Here is a 25440-nt window from a genome sequence, read left to right on the forward strand (position 1 = left end):
TCATGTCTTCGGGTGGCTGTTCGCAGAGCTCCATTGCTGGAGGGGAAGATATAAGTTGCATCACTCAACTTATCTTATCTTTGGGTGTTGGCCTTCACTATTACAATTTTAACAAATAATGCCCAGAAAATCACATTTTATAACAATGGTCCTAAATATCATTTCAAAACGTAAATTTAAGTTGTATTTATATAAAACGCAACATTGTGTTGCGTTTGGTGGGGTAAAAAGAAAATATTTTTCGTTTTTTTTAACGTTAAAAAACGCTACTTAAAGTGGTGTTTTGGGTTCAAATCGCTATTTTAAGTTGTGTTTTGGGTGAAAAACGCTATTTTATCCTGAACTTATCCATTTTATTTTTATTTTCAAATTTCAAAATGCTAATTAAAGTGGTGTTTTGTGCTCAAAATATAACTTTAAGTTATGTTTTGGGTGCAAAACATAATTTCATCCTGGATTATTGATATAATTTTTTGTTAAAAAAAGGGTAAAAAATCAACAAATATTTTAAACACAACATAATGTTGCGTTTTGGTAGATTTCCATGTAACGCAAGACGATTTCACGTATTCTCATGATATTTAGGGTTTTTTTTTATTATGATATTTGAGACATTTCAACTCTAAATTTTGATATTATGAGCTTTTTTTTATTTGTTTTATTCATGTATATTACAGTTTTATTCATGTATATTATTGAAAAACTAAGTATTACTTGTCACCTTCTCCCAGCGATATAGTTTTAAATGTTTTTCCAACTACTATTTCTAATGTCTTACATATTCCATATTCTCGGCTTATCCGTGATCAACATTTTTTGATTAAATGATTAAAATTCATTCTTTTATTATTTTTAAATACTGAAAATTACAACTTAAAATGACTGAACACAATTTTCAATAATATATATTCATTTTTTTAAATGATATAGTTGTATTGAGGAGAAGACAAGATCGTTGACGTGATGTGTCTAGAAGTGCTGGAATATAATTTTTCTAATTTTCTTAAATTTTTTAGAGAAAAACAATATCAAAAAAAATAAATCATAAAAGGATTAGTTTGAGAATTCTTTATATGTTTGTTTTCGATTTTAAACTGAAAAATATTTGTTTGTATAATAAGACAGAAATCGACTTAAAATTTGAAATAATTGAGGAATGAAAATCACAAGTTAGTTTGAGTTATCTTTTTCAATGAATTAATATTTTTAAACCTTTTTTATATAAAAAAAAATACCCTTAAGATATAAGTTACTTATAAATCATTTTTATTTTTATTATTATATTTTTAACAACTCATAAGTCATTAATAAGTAAAAAAAATACTCAAACAAACATTTTAAGACATTTTAAACTCAAAACTTATCGAACGTTAGGTAATAAATCATAATCTCACCCAAATATTCTCCTAATCAAAAACCCAAAAACCCAGACTGCTGAACTAAAAAGTAAAACAAACATCATGCTTACGTTTTCGCTCATCTCCCTGTTCGAGAGTTGCGCTCTCTTCACTTGGTCCACATGGGTTCTTCTCACCATTTTCAATTTAATAGGCAAATGCGTAAGAGCATCTCCAACCATCTAAAACCCTTGGCTAAAAAGTGAGTTGGCATACCTAAAATAAAAAAATTTAGCCAACGGCTCCAAAAACTCAACTCCAACCATGCTCACATGTTGTCTATAAATTTAGCCAACCTCCTATGGATGGCTAAATTTGTCGAACCTCTACGGATCTGTAAGAAAATCTGTAGGAAGATTGTCCATCATTTATTACCATATTGAACTGATATATTCTATTTTAACAATTTAAAATATTAATAACATACTATTTTTAAATTATAGCCAGCTAATATAGTCAGTACCATTGAAGCAAAATGTCTTTCAGATTCAGCAAATTTTACATAATGCCTTACAGGTCCAATTCAGCCAACGATTATAGCCAACGCCGTTGGAGATGCTCTAAGGCTAGATTACAACACATAGTACGAGTAATAACGAAATCCACGAACACATATTATTTAGATTGTTACATTAATAATATATCTCAATATGACCATAGATATATAACATAGTTCAGAAAGTTTGTTATGGCTCTTAAAATCAATAAATACATGATGTTTGTATGAATCATGAATATCAGTATAATATTTGAACTCAGGGCCAACATATATCTGACTAAAGTGCGAACTAGGGGCTATCAGTAGGCAGCTTAATCCACTTCCAGATTTACGTAGAGACCTGTTTCCAAAAATCAAGGGACATCCGGTGCTGCAACAAAAATATAAAGCATTAGAATGCTCGTAAGTAAAAGAGGAGAAGGGAATTTTTATACGAGGCCATTATGCATCTAAACCTTAAACACTATCTTTGCCAACATGACAAACCTACAAACATTACTATATTGATAAAGACCACTGAGAATCTCCATAGGTTCAGATTTAGCAGAAATTAGCTAACTTTTTAAACCCAAGAACCGTGTCAAACTGTCAATTGTTGCATCCTACTTCCTCCGACACAAGTAACTTTAAATAAGGAAGCTGGACATATAATAGTAAATTCTTGTCATTGTTTGTTCTTATTAAATTCAATATGATCAAACTTTTCTTTGTTATTATGATGAGTTAACTGTACTTCGCCTTCGAATGAAGGAAAATTTTGATTCTGATCTCAACGAAGTGACAAATACTAATCTTTGCAGAAACCCTTCTCCTTCAAACTACATCATTTTCTCACATTGCCTAATGTTTTGTGGCCAACCCTCGGCCCAGAACAAACAAAATGTCATAATTAATGTTATAAGTTATCATGTGCAAGGTTTGTATAGGTTCAAATAAGTGAATCTCGATACAAGAAGGGGAGGGACAAGTCATCTGATTTCTACCAGAATGCCTTCAAAGAACATAATACTATTATATTGCTGTGGTAATGGACCAAAATGTGAACATGGACGATACATAAGCCATCAGTCTGAAAACGTTGTTAGAGACTGATGTGCATTTTTTCAAATTACCATGCAAGACTTGTAAGAGAAACATCATGGGAAACAGATCAGATCGTACTCTTAAGCACATTTAAATTTATAAAAAGAAGCGTTACTCCGGTAAGTTTGTCAAAATCACACAAGTATCCCTCCGTATGGTGGCCACCTGGAAGTACCTACTACCAATAAATATTTGCAGAAATAACACTCTTTCTTTTTAATGATCAATTTTGATCTTATCCCGGAACACATGAATTACAAAAGAAAACGCTGAAACAGGAATTGGGCATTTACAAGACCACAAAAACCTTCCCAGATCAATCGAGTTAATGATTGTTGTTTAGAATAAACTACCTTGGAAATCGGCATCTTTTCTCTAACTGAATCAAGCAGTGAGAAGTCAATATCTGCAACAGCAAGGCCTGTTGACACTCGATCTGAAACAGTGTCATGTCAAGGGTTATTCATCTGATTCCAATAAAGATGCTTAAAAACATTAAAAATATATATATTATACAAGTTAGTTTTGATAGAAGAGTACATATTCCTTGCATTGAATACTTTTCAAATCACATTTCACAGTCTTTGGTTTTTATAACTGAAATGGTGATGAACACAGTATCATAAATCTTAGCAAAGAACTTCCCAAATGGTAAAGCACCGGAGATGGACGACCAGTGAAATATCTATAAATAATCAGTCCCTAAATTTAAACTCAAACACTCTCTCAGGTACCAGCTCTCCTAAAACATTGGGGTGCTGGAAGGAGGTACTAAATGGATCATACACTATTAACATAGAGCTACATGATATAAAGATGCTATCAGAAAATAGCTTATCTTTGAAAATACAACATAAGCAACCTCTGGGTTATACTATAGTTATGATTTTGTAGTCATTAGTTCAAGGTGCAGAGGATTTTAATTTTTAACCAACTACCCCTTGCCTTTCTTGAGTGTTCACAAAAAAGATTTTATATTAAATCAACTCAAATGAAAGTAATTAGTTATTTACCATAGTGAGGGTTGAATAACAAGCAGATAAATGTTCTCCAATTGCAATTCCCACTTTATATTAAATCATATGTAGAATTAGATGATCTATATACAACGGTGGTACAGATTGATATTAAACATCCCAAAGAGCAAACAGATAGCCTTATTTCTATCTTTATTATTATTTATTATTCCAGTTGTTCCATAAAAATTATCTGAAAAATGTATGGAGTGAGAGCACTCTGTTACATTAATTGGTCTAGCATTATAGGGGAGAGAAGAAATCAGAATAGAATTCAGAAATATTATTAGGCATCAAGCAACAAGTAAAGGTTTGAGATTACATTCTAGAATGTAGTTATATTAACATAATTGTGCAAAAAAAAAATTACAAGGATAAGAACAAATGTGACAGTAAAGATCATTAAGTGCAATTTTATGGTATTTTTAGCAAACAGAGAAATACACCAAACAAAATATACAGCCATGTGCATGATAGGTGAGGGTGGGGATCCACTGGGAGTCGAGAGACCTGATCTATACTGAAAGAAATTTGAATGTCAGCCTCTTCTAAAGTGTGAAATGATAAACAGCTTCTACAGGGACATAAAATAAATGCAAAACCAGATTGAAAATAACACAAGTGAACACAATATCCAGAATACAGTAATCTCTCACCAGGTAGCCGACCAATGACAGAACCCCAAGGATCAATTATTAGTGTTTCACCAAAGCTTTCTCTTTTTTCACTATGCTTTCCTGCTTGTGCAGCTGCTATGACCTGAAAAGCGGATTATCAGTCTTATTACTCAAATCTCTAAACAATAGAGTACTACTAACTATCTCACATCTCAGCAATAAGTGTACAACAATGTGGTTGTGCATACTACAAATTAAGAGCAAACACTAAATATATTGGTGATCACACATTTTACGACTCAGAAATTTTATATCCACATTAATGGTAAAGCAAGAAAGAAATGAATATTTCATAGTTCGAAACAAAACAAGCATTGTTCTATGTTCCTTAAGGATAAGGAATGGAATGTAGATCATAACTTTTAGGAAAATACTAACACACTGTTGGAGTACCATTTTGTACAAAATTTCTAAATTGTAGCTAAGGATCTCATATAGCTAATCTGTTGGGGGTGCTCTTAAGAATACTCCCTTCATTACTTTTTTTTTAAGGAACCTCTTTTTTCTCTCAAGGTTAATAAACTAATACAAACACTCTCTTTCTATATTCAAAGAAAGTACTTCTAGTAACAATAAAAAAATATGGAGTGATGATAAAGAACTTTGTTAGACGTGATACTACCTATCTATGCCCTGAGTTACTAGGATCTAGTTTTTACTAGAATTTAGTTTTTTATATTATTTTTAAGTACTACCTATCTTTTTTATAGTTATGTATATTAATTGAATATATAAATGATATTTGACCCCACATTAATTTTTTTTTTTTAGTGAATTATTATATAGGAGCAAAAGCTACAAGTAAATTATAAGAATTATTTTACTTTGTGACAAAATCTAAGCTACAAGTTAAGTATTGATAAATAAAATAAAGTATGATGGACACAAATTTATTTTCACTGGGATTATCTCATCAGAGTCAAAGATTCAATTTCGCAGGCACTCGTTCGACCCTTCCACTTCCACTGGCATAATTGTTAAAACATCACTTCGAAATAAAATGGCATATAATTGGTTGAATGTTGGCCCCCCATTATCAATATATCCATCATTAATGCCCTAAAATCACGATCAGAAAATATGGTCTTGAATATCATTTATTAACGCTACATCGTGTAGCGTTTTGGATATTTATCAAAAATGCTACATCGTCAAGTGTTCTGTTAGGGTTAAAAGAAAAGAACGGTGTAGCGTTCTGTTAGGGTTAAAAGAGCAGACTACATCGTGTAGCATTTTGTTGGGGTTAAAACAACAAAACGCTACACGATCTAGCGTTTTCTTCTAAAACTGAAAACGCTAGATTATCCTGCGTTACTAACTGGTATTTTAGGCCATTTTTCCAAAATCTGTTATTTTGGTCATTATTTCTAGATTTTGTGAGATCTGAGACCATTTTTCGATGATTGTTGATAACACCCAAACTGAAAAAATCCGATAAACCAGTTCGAAAAAACCTAAATAGACAATTCTGTTTCGGTGCCAAAAACCGAAACCGGAATTAACCGTATACATATATAATATATTATACTTTATGCTAACTTTATAATAATTAATATTATCATAAGTTATATTGAAATTAGACATCTAGTTTATATAGATATTAGTAATATAATATTATATAATAACTTAAACTATATAAAATATGGATTATATTATTTTAGTTGATAACTTTAAGCCTTTAACATTTATTGCATTTTCATCTCAATTCGTGGTCATTTCAATTCTATAAGTAAATTTTAAAAGGGAAAATAGATTTTTTTGCCACTCAACTTATTATGCTTTTAGAAACTTACCATCCAACTAATTTTTTTTTTCCTTTTAATCACTAATGTTAGGTTTGGATTTTTTTTAGCCACTAACTTAGGTTCGGATTTGATTACTAGCATTATGATAATTATTTTTGTCACTAAACTAATTGTGTCTTTAGAAACTAACCACTCAACTATATTTTTTTTATTTTACTCACTAATGTCAGGTTTAGCTTCTTTTTTTGGTCACTGAAATTAGGTTCAAATTTGATTATTAGCAATACATTTTCTGTGGAGCATTATTGAAATATAGCGGTAGTTGCATTTGTCAAAAAAAATAAAAATTATAGTGGTAGTCTGTAATGTTTTGATGATTTGATATATGTTTGTATCTTTATATATAGTACTTTTTATATCTCCAAGGTCGTTTACCTTGGGTGATAAGAATTTTATACGCATTTCATGACTTTTGAAAGATGTAGTTTCATAAATAATTTTTTTTATCTTCCGAATGAAAATTTAGCGTTTTAATTTTTACACACAAAAATAAGTTATGAAACTATGTTTCATAAGAGTCTAAAATAAGTGATAAGCAGTAGAAAAAACTGTAAGCTAATGAGAGGGAAGGAGGGAGTAATGATAACATAAAATGATGCATTATAGAGAACAATCATCGAAAATTAAGTATTCTTCTCTATTTATTTATTTTGAAAATTGTAATAAGATAAAGTTATTAAAATTTTTGAGATAAATTTAAGAGAGATCTTAAACTGAGCTAGTCGATTGAAACTTTAATAACAATAACGAAAGATGATGCATCATATCACTCAAATACACTTTATCTTATGAGAGAGGGTGAATTGTTTGAAGTCATTGATTTCATATTCATGATTTATTGAATTTTTATAATTCTAATTACGTTTTTTCCTGATTTTAATTTTTCATCGGCTCATTTTATATTATTATTACTATATATAAAGATATAAACATGAGACACATCATCAAAATATTACATACTATCACTATGTATAAATGATGCTACAAAAAATTATCATAATGCTAGTAATCAAATCCGAACCTAAGTTGGTGGCTAAAAATAAAACCAAACCTAACATTAGTGAGTAAAAAGGAAAAAAAATTAGTTGGGTGGTAAGTTTCTAAAAACACAATAAGTTGAGTGGCAAAAAAATCTATTTTCCCATTTTAAAAACAAACCATTTCTTGTGATTTTAATTATTTTTTCATGAATTCGATTTTTGACTCTATTTATTTTATGTTTGGAATCACATTAAAATATATCAATCTTATAAAATATTAGTATTTATGAGAAAGAAAAATATGATATAAAAACCATTTTGAACAGTTTGGTAACGGTTAATGACAATTAATCTACCCGAACCACACGTAATGGTTTGGAACGGTTCATACAAAAAACCGCGCACACCCCTAAAATTGAGAATGAAGTAAATATGAAAGGATTTTAGAATATGAAGGCCGGGTTTATGGTCTTGTAAAAATAATATTATTTGACAAAATTTTATATAAATGGTTGATTGCTTTAATGCTTATATATGTGGTTGTTTGGGGTTATCAATGTTTTTATAATATATGACCCCTTAACTTCAGAGTTGGATCCGCATCTAACATCTCAGTGAAGGATGATAATCATGTATCTACCATTGACCTACCAATCTTTAATCTTAGGGCTACTGAAGTTATTTAACATCACAGTGATCTAATCGAAACTTCTATATTAAATAAAGAAACTATTTAAGAGTGTATTACTAGCATTATCTAATACCGAAGAATATAAGGTTTGCCTATAAGATGATCAGTATATTGGGTCATGCTGTCAGATTGATAATCAATGTCCGAACTTTCAGTTTAAGGAGGCATGTAGATAAAATTCAGGGATTTAATGCATAGCAAGTCAGAATAATTTCATACATAGCACTGGGTTTCAATTGCACGGGCACGGAGAAGAATCTCCCAGTGGGCCTCCCCCGTAACTTTTGTAAATGCTGAAGGTACCAACATCACCTGTAGAGTGAAAAAATGATGAGAATGGCAGCGTAAAAAAGTTGACCTCCATTGATTCACAAATTTTGTACCTGTGCTTCATGATGAAACCTCAGCTGCTGATAGATCTCTGGGAATCTTAAATCATAACAAACTGTCAAACCCAACCGTCCGACGGGGCTGTCTACTGCTACAATTTCCTTCCCTGAAAAACTTCACCAATTTGAATTTTCTCATAAGTGATAACTATATGCCAACCTAGTATAGAAATATAACATATTTACTGGTGGTATGGACATGGTAAAAATCTAAACCCAAACATTAAACAGTCTCAACCTTAAAGTATGAAGATAAAGCCTCATACTGTAGTTACAAAGACCTTCAAGAGTGCATCACAATTCATACATTTAGGACAAAAAGACTACTAACTAATAAAATATCATAGAATTTATAGAAATGTATGATAGATGATCAGGTGGATATAAAAAGATAACAATATATAAACAGCTTATATCAGACCAGTATATGAAGTTAGATAATTCATAAGTGGACACTAGAAAGAAACATATTATAAAATGTAACATAAGCAAAATTCACACCCACGTCAGGTAATCAACTGCTTGCAACAGACCACCAAAAGTTTAATTTAATACAAGAAAACCTAAAGATGATCTGGTAAGACTGTGAATTACAGCATTAGATAATAGCTAAAATTAACAGACCTGCTTCTGTAAAGCTGCTCTCTTTATACACAGCCCCTCCAGGAACATCCACATCAAACCTTCAAATAGTTCAACATATTATGTATGGTAAGTTCTAACGTCTAAATTTTCTACATAATAGGAAAAGAAGCATTCAAACTGGCCAACATTGCCAATGCAATACTAAAAAAATATTCTTAAATACATATTTGACAGTGACTGCCAGTAAAGCGCATACAAGTGCATCTTGCTATATGTGCTTTTGATATTTCCAGCATTGTCAATTAAAACATGTGTGTTACGCAAGTGTGCATCATCTGATCCTTTTTCTTGGAATCCTCCCAGAGACAACCAAATGTTGGATTCCCTGCACTTGACATAATTCATGAATATTATTATCTTCAAACATCTAGCTATTTTGTCATAGTTGTGAGATATAAGTTCTACTTAACCATGTATTTTACCTTGCAAGAGAACAGTACCCTTTCATGATAGGCCCGTCTAGTGGTTCTGCAATCTTAAGACTATCACCAAGTGCAGCGCCAACATAGGAGAAGTTTTCAGGAAAACAAAGCATTTTTGCCCCAGCCGAAGCTGCTTCCTTCACACATTCATAGTTTTGTATTAAATTTATAAATTCACACGGGACACACTCAAACAGATATATATAACCAGAAGTTAATATTTGAAACCAAATTAACTAGGCAAAATAAAAACTAGCTTCACCTTTCCATTAATCTTGTGTTAGGTTGGGGAGAATGGAATGAAATGACTAAATATAAATGAAAATAATAGAAGTATATAAATGAAAATAATATAAGTGTGAGGAGAGTTTTGAAAAAATGATTGAGTGAGTGCAAAATTGTTATAATGAGATTTGAAAAGAAATTGAGTATAGGAGGGAATGGACCATTCTTTCACAAATTGGGTTGCGATGTCTATATAGGGTATAAGGAATAGAATGGAGGATGGAATGAAATTTATAAATAATTACTCATAACAAAGTTTAGATTTCATTCCATTCCTTCGGATTTCATTCATCCCAACCAAACATAGCATTACAGTTTTTTTTATATTTAATTTATTGCAAACAAAGACAAAACTAAAAGAGCTCTATATTAAAAGCTTTTTTCGCTAATATAAAATAAAACCTTTAAGCTAAATAAAGGCATGTTTACATTAAGTGAATGTGAAACCCGTTGGTGTTGGCAACTACATGGGCTCTCTTGTAAACTTTATGTGAATGTGAAACCCATTGGTACTGGCAAATACATGGGCTCTATTGTAAACTAAGTGTTGAATACATTTTGAAGAGCCGTCAATCCATCAATGTGATTAGATTATTTATTCTTGAATTTTATTCATCATACGCATATTTGGCGAAACCACCAATATAAGAACATAGACTAAAATTTCGTAATTTTTATAACAAGAAATAAAAATCAAACCACCATACTGAACTCTTATTGATTCCACTTTTTCGAGCATATTCACAAATTCATCTAAATCAGAAATTAATCAAAATTAACAAGCTTGAGTATAATAAAATTCGATACATAGTCAAATAAGCTCTCTATTCAACAAATTATCATCACAATATTTTAGAGTGCGAAGTACAATTTATCAGCTATATTTGTACTATTAGCAAAGCCTTGTAAAAACAATAATCAATTAATTAATTTTTGTTAATATATGTGGCGCTGATCGTATATTTATAAAGTTGAAATGGTACCTTGACAAGGCGAGAACAAGTGGAGAAATTGGCGGCGAGGTCGTTGATTGAAGTCATCTGAGCTGCCGCAACTCGGACGGAACTCGTCATTACTGCTGAGTCGCCGCCGACGAGTCGTGTTCTTGATGTAATAAAGAAAATGGTCAAATTTGCGCACAAATATTGCGATTAATGTTTAACAGATTAATTATCAACTACACTGCTTTAAAAAAAAAATTATCAACTACCCTCCCTTCGCCTCATTTCTTCTGTGCTTTAAAAAAAACTTAAATGTTAAAATTTTATTCTACGATATTAAAATTAGTAAATTAATATTATATATAAGTCTTAAAATATATTCCCACAAAATTTTTTGGTAAAATTTCATAGATAAGAGAAGTAAATTTAATTTCATATGAATCATCTCTCACAAAATAAATATTTCTTCTTCAATTTGCGTGAATATAAGTAGTATCCACATGTCAAAGTTATGACAAACAAGAGAGAATAAAAGATATAAAATGATAATTTAATTGTTAGAATTAATTTTATTCGATTCTATATTTCATTGTTTAGCTATGTAAATAGGTCGATGTTGATTTGCAGCCAAATAAATCACAAATTAAGATGAATATTTTATCACAAAATTTTATATAAACTTTATGGTATAACAAATTTTGTATAAGATTATTCAAATGAAAATACAAATTTGTGGACGATTCACTTTGAGTGGCAAATCTATGAAGAGGGGTGAATCTGGTAGAAATTTTCAGTGAAAATCGATAAAAAAAAATTATTTATATTATAATTTTAAAAAAATTATATTTATTATATAATTTTTTATCAAAAAGGCCCATCTTAGTAGATCTTGGATCCGCCACTGTAATTAATAACTAACATGTTTAAAATTCAAATTCCGGCAAAAAAAAATTCAAATTCGATAAATTTCCACCGAATATTTCTCTTCTCAAGAATAATAATCGATAAAATATTTTTATGTATCAGTGTTGTTGGAGTCTCCGATTTTGGGCGCGAACGAGATAAGACTCGTTTAACAAAAAGCACAAGGCTTCAGCCTAATACCAGTCCAAGGGCTATTGTGAGAAATCGGAGAAAGATCACGTCCAACGTTTTAGACAGCAGTCTAATGACCACATTTTTATTTTTCTCCACATTCTCCACTTCATAAGTCCTCGACACCTGATGAAGCGGAGTGAGATTTTATGTATAATGGTTCCGATTTGCTTGTAATTAACACATAATTTACACAAAATGACACTTGTATATTCATGCTTACTCACCGACAACTAGTTTAACTTGGTCTCAGGTGAGTCAAAAGATCATGTATTATATTCATCTCACTTGCAAGTCAAGCTAAAGTATAAAACTGGTTCCAATATTTGGCGTCATTTTAAGAATGTACAAACAAACTCAAACCTAATTAGCCTAAACACCTAGACCAATTAGTAACCATGACCTCCTCCTTGCGAACGAACCCTCAACTACTCGCCCTACTCCAGTTACGTCTACGAACATCGATTTTGGGGAAGGGGAAGATGGACCCTAGCCAAATTCAAAAAATTGACGAATTATGCTATCGAAATGGAGGGAGGAGATGAAGAACAAGGAGCAGAAGCGTGAGAAAGCGAAGTAGTCATCAAAAATGGCAGAGAGAAACTCAACATTTCATGTGCAAAGGAGGGAGGCTGATGTTGTAAGGTTATGGACCCTACAGCTGCAAAGAGAAGAGATAGAACTCTAGAAAACAGCCTTCCATAAAGCTTTGGAGGCCAAACAAGTTGTTATCCAAGTAGAGCCAGAGGTGCAAAGGGTTAAGACGCCAAGACATGATCAAAATAGTTTTTCGAACTCCAAATACTCTCCCATATATCGAAGTCAAAAGAAGTACCCTCATCGAATTCTAAAGAAAGAGAGGGTCCCACGTCTGAGACCAATTATGTCGGATAAAAAATGCCATAAGATCAAAATGAGTCGGTTGTGACTGAGGTAATCGAGCAGTACCAACTGTCGCCACAAAAATAGTTTCAGGAGATAAATGTGTTCAACGACAAAGACGACCTAGAGAACTATAATAATAAGTATAAGCCCTTGATGACTGAGATGGGTCATTGTGATATGTATAGGATGTTCAAGACCAACCTGAGGGCCCCATGTCAATGTGGTACAAATCTTTGAGGCCTCGATCGGTGAATTCTTATGAGCAGCTCTGAAAGAAGCATATGAGGTATTACTCCAACCTGTACTGAAGAGAGAAGGATACCAATGCGTTGATTCATTGTCGATGGAGTCTAGGCGAAGAGCTTGAATCATGATCACCAATTTAGACAAGATGAAAGCATTAGGATTTTGACAACCGTATTGGACCCCATAAAAGATAAGAAGCATTGATCCCCACCTTATGATATTCACACAAGTCTTTGAATGATATACACATTTGAGAGATTATAGCATTTAGAGAAAGATTGAATTTATTGGAAGTCATAGAGAGTCTATAATAGATGTTCGAGGAAAGAAGAGGCACGATAGTTAATATGAGTCTAAAGGGTCTGATAAGGACGATTAAAAAGTTAGACTAATGAGTCGAACGCAAACAAGATAGAGGTCACATGATGTTCTCTTCACTAAATAAAATAAAAGTCGGATCTTATTTGAACGTTGAAATTCATCAGTCGAAAGCAAATGAGATAGAGGTCAAATGATGTTCCCTCCACTAAATAAAGTAAAAACCGAATTTTATTTAGCCGTTGAAGTTGAAGATGCGCGACAAATATAATCACCTAAACACTTGAATTTTTAGAAATACATTTTTATTTACACATAGTCATGTTTTTAGAGATACCTAAACATATTTACACATAGTCGGATATTTTGATTGATTCTTGGATGAATTTTTATTCTTTAATCTTTTTGTATTTGCTTTGATTTTATATAAAGAGATTGAGGGTTCCAAATTTCTCAAGAATTCGAGTTTGAACTTTGAATAATTGAGGGGTACACGAGACATGCTTTTTTACAAAATTGATTTAGATCCACTAATAAACACGTATTGAAGGTCATTACCATTTATTAACTAATCTTAAAATTCATTGTCTTATAAACTTACTTCTTTATTTTCGGTTAAAATAAATATTTTAATAATAAAAATCATAAGTAAAAAACTCATTAAAAGAGATCAAGAGAACCGGATTCGCGGGTCATCGTACTCGATTCACAAGAACTAGCGTTTTATGTACCTGATCCCGTATTTCGTACCCGAACGACCCGTCAAACATGCAATAATATTTGAGCCCCCTAATTCTTAGTACCGGTTTCACCACTGAATACAAAAAGTTTCTCCCTCCTGTGCCCCTCATTTGTTTACATTGAGGGGTGGGGGCTCAGCACGCATTTTAATACTCTCGTAAAACGTAGTTCGATAAATTATTTTGAATTTTTTTTCTTCTAAATAAAAATTTGATATTTAAATTTTTATACAAAAAAGAAAAACTTTAAAAATAAGTTATATAACTATATTTTATATGCGCCTTAAAATGCGTGTCGAGCAGTTGTTAAAACTGTAAAGAAATAAGAGGGACAAAGGGAGTACTATTTATTCATCTATGATATATTACACTATTAAAATATCTGACGGATCTAAAAATTGATATATTTAAATTAAAATTTAAATTCAAAATTGTAAAATATTTGAATTTAATTATATGAACCTGATTGAAATTGTAACCCCCAAATCCTAATCCTAATGAAAGTGAGCACTAAATATTACTAGGACATTTATGAACTAAAGTTAAGTTCATTTAACACTGATAATCAAGATTCTCTATCAAATGAAAAAACCAATTTCATGTCGACAGATTTATATACAAATGATATGTCATCCAACATATACAGATTTATAGAAAAATCACATTCCATCTTATGAAAAAGTAAACAATGATAAAAAAGTGCAAATTGATAAGTTGAAATTTGATCATAAACCAATGCACATGTGTCATCATTGATAAGGTATCGTCAAAAACAAATGATATGAGATCACAACAATTCAGAAAAAGTTGCCTAAATTGATGGTTTGTTAATTGTCAAAGTCAAAACACCCACATGCCCCAAATTACCAAATTTGCCCCTCCAAATCCAAAAAGAAAACAACACTAATGCACTAGTAGGGGTAGAATTGTCCAATAAATAACCAGTTGATATATTTATACTCTACAATATATAGTCATTTTCTTGCCAACAAAGGAAAATTAGATACATTCCTTACACTTTCTCTTTCCTGCTCTCACGATCTACCCTTCATTCATTCCCCAAAATTCCATAAAAATCCAATCTTTTTGTTGCTATTCTATCATGGGATTTTCAGCTTTTGAGTTAAAGTTGAGGTTTTGATTCAAGGTATGCACTACAATTCTTGAAATTATTGTAAAAATCCAATCTTTTTGTGTTTTGCTCATCTTTATATTGTTTTGGACTTGGGGTTTTAGTCTATGGAGTATTTCAAGCCTGCCCATCAATTGGTTTTTTGTTATATGCATAAACACATTTATGTAGATAATTGCATACAGCCATTAAAAGGGTTGCTTTTAATATGATTTTGTTGTTGATGGGGTTTATTTTTATTATACTTTATATTGTTTAATATAAACACGAGAATAAGTTTGTGATTTTGTTGTTGTTGTTGGTTTTTTATTTTGCTTTATGTTGCAGATTAATGGTGTCTACATTCATAGGTGTGTACTCAAAGCTTGGGAATTGTGGGGTGGATTTGGAAACTAAAGGACAATTAGGGTTGTGCATTTGTTTTATTGTAGATTTTAGGCAAATTTTGATAGCTGGATTGTTTGGTTGAATCGTAATATGTGAGTTATGGCAACGACTTCTTGGAGAAAAATAGTGTATCCTTGCTGGAGGCCTTCTACCGAGGGTGATGGCTTTGGTAATAGCGTTAGTGATGCTAATGGAAGGAATGAGGGGTTGTTGTGGTATAAGGATATTGGGCGGCATGTTTATGGCGATTTTTCTATGGCGGTAGTTCAAGCAAATAATATAGTGGAAGATCACAGCCAGCTTGAATCTGGTTCTATGAGCTCGGTTGATTTTGGTCCACAAGGGACGTTTATTGGAGTATATGATGGTCATGGAGGTCCGGAAGCAGCACGGTTCATTAATAATCATCTGTTTGAACATATCAAGAGTATGGTCTTGCTGTGATTTCCTTCTCTATTTTTCATACTCGTACCCCCCATCTACTCTTGACTTTCTGTATTTTTATTTAATTCCTACTTGACATACTGATCTTTACTTATAAGCTCTGTTCTAACAATCATGTTGATAATTAACATACTGGATCAGGGTTGCTTCTATAATTTTGTTTAAGGAATTGTTGCATGAGGATAAATTAAAGTGTTTTTTTTAGTGTTGGTGAACTAGAAGAAATAGTATTGTGAATTGAAAGCACTAGAACATTTGCCGTCTTTAAATATACTGGTATTATTATGTGTACTAACTTGGATGTTGGAAATCACTTTATTTCTTATATATGGTTTTGGTGAAGATATTTTATTTGAATAAGCAAATGTAGGCTTTGACTGTATTCATTTTGTGCTTAGAAAGAAAGACTAGATTTTTGTGATGTGTGAATCCACAATTTCACACATAATCAAAATTATGCTTAAACCTTTCTTAAGTTAACCCATTTACGACTGTCCATGTAAATGCTTTAGGAGTTGTAAGAAGGAAATGACTGCATAGAATATTACTTGTCTATCATATCCCTTATGGGAATCATGTGCATGTGATAGAATATTACTTGTCTATCATATCCCTGATAGAAATTCTGTGCATGTGCATATGTTACACATATGTTGCGCGATATTGTTACTTTTTGGTTGATACTTGATAATGCATCAATTGTGAAGACACTATCAGTTTATCATATCCCTGATAGAAATTCTGTGCATGTGCATGTCACACATATGTTGGGCGATATTGTCACTTTTTGGTTGATAATGCATCAATTGTGAAGACACTATCAGTTTCTGACTTATTACTGATCCCATTATTGGAAAGTCTAACCATGGTTGTACTAGCAGCAGCAGCAGTACAGAATTGTTCTGCTACTCTATTTGTAGGTTTGAGAGGTAATTTAAAGCTGAAAGTGGATGGATAACATTTAATATTATTTAGGGTAAAGTCTCATCTACAAAGAGAAGGGAGCTCAGTTGGAGCTTTCCCTGTTGATTTATTTTTTTAATATATGATTTGCTGGGGCCCATCTTATATTATAGGAGTGTATAAAAAGGGATCTTGTTCTAAAGATGAATTGTTGCAAGCATTCTGACAAGGGGCTTTGCAGATTTCACAGTATGGTCTTCCCTTAAATAATTCCTTGTAGTTTACTTTAATATTTCCAAGGAGATTTAAGTGTGTTGGCTATATGAATAATTCTGTAGTGGGGCTTCTAGGATTTATCTTATATCTTAATCACAGTAAGATGGATCCCTACATTATTACTTAGTGACTGAATTGGAACAATTAGGCAGAAACTGGCTCCAATCAATTTTCGAGTCTCTAATACGAAATAAACACTATTATAGAGGATTAGAGGCACAGGAAACCAAGAAAAACTATGCACGAGGTAGTCTTGTCAGCTCTTTTTTTGTGGACCCTAAGTTCCTGCAAACCATCATAGGTTTGACAAACGAGTCTATAAGAAAGCTCTAATTATGTTATGACTCTGCTGTATCATATTGAGCAGTAAGGTAGCCAACTCCACTAAAGAGACGTCATAAGTGATTACTTATAATTTTAGCCCTTTATGCATTTGAAGTTAATCTAGTATAAGCGCATACGATATTTAGTCTTCAACAATGGTGACTAGTGACTAGTGACTAGTGAGAATGTTTCGACTTTGATATAACAAAATAGAAAACACTTCATAATAGCATAGTCTTTGGAATTCTCTAATGCCTGTGTTAACTGACTTTTCAGCTATTCGTGGTGCAGAATTCACATCAGATAATGATGGAATGTCAGCTGATGTTATAACCAAAGCGTTTTTGGCAACCGAAGAGGAATTCTTGTCTCTTGTAAGACAACAGTGGTCAGTTCAGCCACAAATTGCTTCTGTTGGGTCATGCTGTTTGGTGGGTATTATATGTGACGGGGTCCTATATATTGCAAATGCTGGAGATTCTCGGGTTGTGTTGGGCAGATTAGACAAGGTCTTTAAAGAGGTCAAAGCTGTTCAATTATCAGCTGAGCACAATGCGAGTTATGAATCAGTTAGAGAAGAATTGCAATCACTGCATCCAGATGATTCACAGATTGTGGTCTTAAGGCATAAGGTTTGGCGTGTAAAGGGTATTATTCAGGTGAGTTTCCAAGGTTTTTTATCATTGTTCATTACCATTCTTTGGTTGCTTATGCCGAAAAACTTCTATGATCAGTATTTAGGCATCAGTTTGTTTTAATTTTTCTCACCCCTTTACTTACAAAATATAAGAAGACTAGAGATCATCTCCTGAACAGGTAGTTATTTGCATATATGTGCTAGACCGCCAGCCTTATCCTAAAAACTGGTAGAGGTGAACATTATGATTGGGTGAGATAAATTCTTAAGATCCACTAAACTTCCAATGATTGAAGCCATTTTATGGTGTGGCCCTACCTAATTACTTTAGCAGTATATAATAATTGGGCTTCTGGGCCTGCTATTTTTTTTTTGAAGGTGTTGATTAATAGATATAGTACCAATCAACGGGTGATTCAGAAATTGAAAGAGCCTGGTGCTTAATTTAGAAGTTTAGTCTTGGACTCTAATATTTTTAAGCTTTTGCAGGTATCTAGGTCCATAGGCGATGCCTATCTGAAAAGATCAGAGTTCAATAGAGAGCCACTGCTGCCAAAGTTTCGAGTTCGAGAGCCTTTCGATAGGCCAATCCTAAAAGCTGAGCCATCAATAGTTGTGCAGAAACTTTACGTGGAAGACCAGTTTCTTATATTTGCATCAGATGGCCTGTGGGAGCATCTTAGCAATCAAGAGGCTGTTGATATTGTCAACAACTGCAGACGTAATGTAGGATTTCCATCTTACCTTTATTACTTCATTTATTTGTTTTTAGTTAGCTGATGTAGTGTGGTTCTAACAAGAAATGGTCTTAGCACTACTAAAATGCAGCTAACCTGCCTTATATCTTGAATTTTACAGTTTAAACTTACTGTAGTATATAATCGTCTTCGTCTGTCAAGTATCATCTCACCTTATATTCCCAAATATATGTACATAGTAGGGTAAATGTTAGCATATTTAGTTGATTATTGAGCATACATATTTTAAATATATGAAATCCTTCTCATTGTAGCCTGACATATAACATTGGATTTTTTTTCCCACAGGGTATCGCTAGGAAGCTTATCAAAGCTGCACTTATGGATGCAGCAAAGAAAAGAGAAATGAGATACAGTGACCTGAAAAAGGTTGACAGAGGGGTGAGAAGACATTTTCACGATGATATCACTGTGATAGTAGTGTTTCTAGACAGTAATTTCATTAGTCGCAGCTCCAGCAATGGACCCATGGTTTCAGTGAGAGGAGGTGGAAATTCATCTATCGGTGTTAATAACCTAGTTTAAATGGTCTAACTGCTTGCACCTAGTGCCACTGCCTGTTACATGTCACGGAATTTCTTTTGTTAAGTGAGTTTTAAGAATCTATAAGATAAGGAGAAAACATGTGCAGTTCTGCTCAAGTGTCTGCAATCTCAATCTAGATGGTACAGTTGATGATTATGTCAGGAAGAAGCCTTATGGTAAACTAGGAAGTCTGTGGATTGGCATATGAAACACTCAAGAATACCTTTCAAGAAATGAGCTGGGACTTGAGATGGCCTCCCTATAGCAGAATCTGCCTCTGAAGGCGAGAACTTAGTACTTTAAAGTGAAGTTTACTCAGACTGTGACAATCAAATATCTGACAATTCTGTTCTTAATTTGAGACCTTTTCTGTAGATTTGTTTTTAACAAAAGAACCTATGCATTTTAATGTGTTAATAATTTTGCATTTTATAGTCAACTCTCTAGTTTAGTCTTACTGATTATATATTCTTTTAGAATTAGGTTTTATGAAGTCCAAATTAAAGCTGGAGTTTTAAAGTATAGGTTTTCGGTTTTCAACTTAATCATAAATAATAGAGCTGTAATTCGAGTTGGGCGGCTCGCGAGCTCATCCGGCTCAAACTCGTTTAACTAGGCTCGACTCGGCTCGTTTAGTTAAACGAGCCGAGCTCGGGCAAAGGTTCCGGCTCGTTTAATTAAATATTTGTCACTACCACCTACAATGTAAATATCAATAAAGATTTGAGATCCAAGATAAATGTCAATACGACTATTAATGTGATCATTCCAATTATATATTAAATATCATCCATGTAATGACCATCGTGAGGACTATCGCGAGGACTGAGGATGTCAGTCTTAGTCTTATATTCATTATTTAGATAATTAAATTCCAAAAACTATAAAAAGTATTTTCTAGTTCGAGGACGGAGGGAGTAAATTCTAATCTATACATATTTGGAGACTAATTGACCAATTTTTGACTAAATATTACAAATTATCTATTTATAATATTTAAAATCAACAAATTGCATATTAAAATAGACTAAATATACATTTGAGTGGTATAATTTTTATTATTTTTCTCTATTCTATGATACATATAAATATCAGTCAAAATATAGTCATTTTAACTGGTCAAAAATCAAAATAGACATAAAAAAGGGAATGGAGGTAGTATATATACGTGAAAAGTTTCTGCACCAACGGCAAAATGCAAAAGATAACTATTTAGCAGATCTTAAATACTGATCTAAACATGCTTGTATTATTACATACCACATATATGTGATAAAGAATATCTGCACTACAATCCTAATATGCAATAAAATATCATTTGCATAGAGGATCAAGCATTTTGTCCCTCAAGAATTTAGTGCCATATATTATAGATTTACCAAGCAACACAATTGTCCCGGAACAAACTTAAAAAACGAGAGTTGGATGTTGGAAGTAACTGTGCTACATTAACCTTGAGCGCCAGTAGGCCTAGAACCCGTAATATAAAAGGCCCTTTAGCATGAAGGTCAAGGGCTTCTGTGATATCTTTAAGGGGGAGTGTAAAGTGGAGATGCTGACCAGAAAAGGGCCATTTTATCCACCTGTACAAGGACATCCCAGTTGAAATATCTTGAATCATTTACCAAATTGCGGTTGTAGTTCATGTTTTCAAACCCATTAAAAATCAGGTCAAGCCCAGGACCAAGTATCTACATAAGCAATACTTTCCATATCTTCTTCATATAGACAACTAGTGACCATACAGCTAGCCATGCTGAGATATAAAGCAAAGCAATGCCAAAACCAATAAGAACCCCTGGTCCTGTAAAACTGCCAGCATAGAGGATAAGTGGTTAATAATTAGGCCAAATAGTACTATAAAAAGTGCTCTTTTCAGCAAAAAGATGGGAGCCCAACCTGCTGTCTCTAGTTACCAGTAGAATGGTTAGTGCTGTCATCTGTGCTGCTGTCTTCCATTTCCCCAAATTATTAACAGCAACGGCCTTGAAAAGTTGTCATTGTTTTATTTTAGGAAAAGCCAGAACATACCAAAAATAAAAGAAAGCATTCACATTTAAAAAAAAAAGACCTCTGAAAGGTTACTATTCTGGGAAGCAGCCCATTCTCTAACTGCAGACATGGTGATCTGCAAAAGATCCATAAATCGTTAGTCACACATTAAGATACTCAAGGGGAACAAAAGGGGTGAACATGAGAGAATAATAGAACACATCAACTACGATAATAGATGATATAAATGCAAGACAAGGGCCAAATTTCTGCACCATCTTTCTAAAACTAACTTCAAGTTGAATAGGTATATATAAATACAGATATAGAAGGCAAGTTCACAACCAAGAATGCTCCTTCCCTCTTCCTCCAAAATTTAGAAATACACAAGATAGAGTTCTCTCTTGTTCTCCATTTTCTAATAAAGTAAACATATAACACATAGTACATTTGGTATAGCTGTGTTGCCTGAATCTTGGTGATATCTTAAGTACCTTGATGGACACTTGACCAATTGGACATAGGTATGGACACTCATACGCCATTTTGAGCCAAAAAATTTTAAAATATTTCTGAGTCGAACAATTCCATTCTAGGCTAACATAGGGTATCTATAACAAGACAGCATACACTACAATAACACCTAGTAACTAGTTTTTTCCAGGCTATTAACTTTGTTTCACGTATGTGTCATATAATGAAATACATAGATTAAAATCTAGTATTGTATTTAAGCAATATGCTATATCTTAATCAGATTTAAATTTACAAAGTTCACTTTTTTATACATAGATTTTCTAGATACAAAATATGTTAATAACATATTTTTTTTTAAAAATAATATATTATTATCTTAAATTTAAGATCCCATTAAATGTATTATTTATCTTGCATTAACAATTTATTATTGAAGTTGTGATCACTAAAGCAATATTTAACTTTTATATTTATTTCAATTATTATTATATAAGAAATTAAAAGGTAAGAAAGAATATGTAATATCATAAGACTTTGAAAGTATATAATACTAAACAAATAACTAGAGCAAGCAATATGGCCTAAATTCATGAAACCAAACCAAACCACATTTCTGGTTTTGGTTTATACCAAGATCACAGGTTTTAATTTGGACCGGTTTGGTTTAGAATCACAGATTTGCTCAAGGTTATGGAAATAACTGACTTTGTGCTATCATACTCCAAACTGTAATGAAACACAGAAGAACGCATGGATGACATGTTTCCATGTCCTCCACCCGGTGCAACCCAGCTTACTCTGAAATAACATAGTAAATTCCGTGTACTGCCAGGCTGTAAAGTTAAAAGGAAAACTAGAGACAAGGTAAACTGCTTGAACTATTTCGACGACTTGATTTCGTAATAACTAGATGCTATATGAGTATGATAACTTAAAGACCCTTCTAAAAAACTACTTTTACTATCTGGTTCAACACAGTCATATACTAACATAATAATGTACTAACTGAATAGATATATAATATGTATATCACTGCATACCATGCTATTTTGGATTTAAGATAGATTATGGGGTTTTGGTAATTACAAAAGACTAGCCTTGCGCAATCCAAATATTTTCTCTCCAGTTAATTACTTAATTCCCAAAAACATCACTGTATACCATGCTATTCTGGATTTAAGATAGATTATGGGGTTTTGGTAATTACACAAGACTATCCTTGTGCAATCCAAAACTTTTCTGACCAGTTAATTTCCGAAAACTTTTTTTAACTACTAAGGTTTTCACGCAGTCTTTTGCTCATTATGATATTTGTGTGTGTGTTTGTTTGTGTATCATTGACCATGAAGAATAAGAATATTAATGTACCCTCACCTCTCTACCAATCATAGCAATTGAAGGTACGGTCAGTAGCCACGGAAACTGTTCAAAGATAGCAACTTCTGGCGGTCTGGTACACAACAAGACCAAAGTAGCAGCAACCATTAGCTGCATTCAACAAACTATGTAATAAATTAAATACTTATACAAACTTAATCAAATGAAATATCAATACAATCTGTAATGTCTTAACAATTTATAATCAAGGGTACTAGAAGTTTCAAGTTACCACTTCTAACACAAAGGCAAACATACCTTATCAGCTACAGGATCTAAAAATGCACCAAATGCGCTTCCTAGCTTCATCTGAACAACAGGTGTAACTAAGATTTCCAATTGAAAATAAAACAGGAAAAGGCATCACAAGTTTTTTAAAGTAACAGCTTTACAAACCCTTCGAGCAAGGTACCCGTCAAGCCAATCTGTGATTGCTGCTGCAATGAAAATACCTGTTGTAGCAGTTGTTCCCCACCAACTATTCATATAGAAAGCTGTTAAAAGAAAATAAAAACGGTGTCAGTCTCACCAAATTTACTATCAGATATAAGTAACCATTCCAGTGAGAACAAGTAAAAAAGTTCTGAAGATTATCTCAATCATAGACTCATAGTAGCGCTTGGCGATAAAATGCACTAATAAAAAGAAATTCTTTAACAATGCTTGTGCACTAGCTAACCAAGAAGAATCATTAGGCATCTAATATAAGAGAAACAGTTTCAACACAAGATTTTGTACATAACCTAGCTGGCATAAATGTTAGCCCAACTCCCAGGTAAATCCCTTGACTGTACAAACAATCCTTTCATCTATCAGTGCAAACGGTTACCTGTCTTCCCAGTGCACACAACAAGTAAAATTATTATTCCGGATGGGTGGTCATAGAGTTGCAAAAATATAGATGTTCAGGCTCGAACATATAGATCTTATGAATCAGAGTTTGACTTCTTCAGAGAAGCAAAAAAATTGAAAATACCAGTCCTTTAAATCATCCACAGCTTTCTACAATATGTAGGGTCTTGATCACCAATTTATATGAAATGTAAATCACTAGTTATTACTTACTGCTAGCTGCATTCATAATTGCGGTTGTCAACTTTAAAACTCAAGTCATACCTATACACTCAAAATTAAATTAGATCGCATCATCACAACTTTAACTAAAAATTGCATTTTTCCCCTTGTAACTCATCTATACAGATGATCAATCAACTTCATCATCATTTCACAATCCCCTAACAAGATAAAAATGCAATTATATTTATATATTTCTAAGCAATCAAACTCATTTAATACTTCAACTTCCTCAAATCGCAAACATATATCAACACACAACAAAAACTAACAACTCACACAAGTTCCGAAACACGAAAAGCCAAACAAATTCTCAACTTACTGCATATCAGAACCGGCACAGCCACGACACGAGCAATTGTCAAAACAGTAGGCAAAGTAAGCAGCTTCGTAGACTGATGCTTCGACACTGCCTGCTTCGACACCTCCACCACACCATTCACCGACAAATTCGCCGTCTCCGAGCAATCATTCTCCTCAATTACACTCATATCAGCAGTCGAATCAACTTCACGTTTACAACACGATGTTAACCTGCAAAACCCTAACTTTACCGCCTTATCGTGCGCCGAGAGAGCGCCGCGAGGAGTGAGAGCCTTTATTGAATTCGCCAGAGAAGTCCGCGCCGGCGACGGCGTGGAGCGGCGGAGAAAATGGGGGTGAATTAGGGCTTTGAAGGAGGTGAGTTTGAGAAGTGGTGGCATTGTGGAGGGAAATATAAGAGAGGAGAGGCTTAGGTTAGCACAACGGAGAAGACGTGTGTTTGTGGGCCTCGAATATTTACTCAAAGTATCTTGTGTAAGTATATTCCAAACATCATTTTTATTGTATTGTTAAATTTTGTGTTCTTTACTTATTTTACCATTTTTTGTTGGTTAAAAATCGGTAATCAAAATTAATCGATCAATATAACGATAATTTCGTCTGTCCCAGCTAATTTTTTACGTTTAATTTAATATTTTTAGAAAGTTTATTAGATCTTTTTTGTATAAATGAATATTTTATTCAAATCATAATATA

At 32.8% G+C, this 25440-nt stretch overlaps 3 protein-coding genes across 4 annotated transcripts; 1 reads left to right on the forward strand and 2 right to left on the reverse strand.

The window, feature by feature from the left end:
• Positions 1 to 1987: 1987 nt before the first annotated feature.
• Positions 1988 to 11057, reverse strand: LOC108216133 (deaminated glutathione amidase, chloroplastic/cytosolic). Its single transcript, XM_017388812.2, has 9 exons — positions 10873 to 11057; positions 9605 to 9741; positions 9379 to 9507; positions 9162 to 9220; positions 8532 to 8644; positions 8368 to 8460; positions 4652 to 4754; positions 3333 to 3415; positions 1988 to 2266 (listed from the first exon to the last, which is right to left on the reverse strand). Exons 1-9 carry the CDS (start codon positions 10960 to 10962, stop codon positions 2225 to 2227), a joined length of 849 nt encoding a protein of 282 aa, XP_017244301.1. The 5' UTR covers positions 10963 to 11057; the 3' UTR covers positions 1988 to 2224.
• A 4041-nt stretch (positions 11058 to 15098) lies between these two features.
• Positions 15099 to 19957, forward strand: LOC108215588 (probable protein phosphatase 2C 38). 2 transcript variants are annotated; one of them, XM_017388092.2, is made up of 5 exons: positions 15099 to 15261; positions 15574 to 16060; positions 17857 to 18239; positions 18707 to 18943; positions 19264 to 19957. In XM_017388092.2, the coding sequence occupies exons 2-5, from the start codon at positions 15733 to 15735 to the stop codon at positions 19498 to 19500; spliced, it is 1185 nt and encodes a 394-aa protein (XP_017243581.1). In that variant the 5' UTR covers positions 15099 to 15261; positions 15574 to 15732; the 3' UTR covers positions 19501 to 19957. The 2 variants fall into 2 exon arrangements, with proteins under 2 accessions (XP_017243581.1, XP_017243582.1); XM_017388093.2 differs by having other exon boundaries at positions 17872 to 18239.
• Positions 19958 to 20686: 729 nt separating this feature from the next.
• Positions 20687 to 25202, reverse strand: LOC108216009 (CDP-diacylglycerol--glycerol-3-phosphate 3-phosphatidyltransferase 2). The gene is made up of 7 exons (XM_017388658.2): positions 24743 to 25202; positions 23743 to 23840; positions 23605 to 23655; positions 23344 to 23457; positions 21572 to 21628; positions 21400 to 21485; positions 20687 to 21312 (listed from the first exon to the last, which is right to left on the reverse strand). Exons 1-7 carry the CDS (start codon positions 25122 to 25124, stop codon positions 21192 to 21194), a joined length of 909 nt encoding a protein of 302 aa, XP_017244147.1. The 5' UTR covers positions 25125 to 25202; the 3' UTR covers positions 20687 to 21191.
• Between the last annotated feature and the right edge of the window lie 238 nt (positions 25203 to 25440).

The sequence above is a fragment of the Daucus carota genome, chromosome 4, assembly GCF_001625215.2.
Source record: "Daucus carota subsp. sativus chromosome 4, DH1 v3.0, whole genome shotgun sequence".
NCBI lineage: Eukaryota > Viridiplantae > Streptophyta > Magnoliopsida > Apiales > Apiaceae > Daucus > Daucus carota.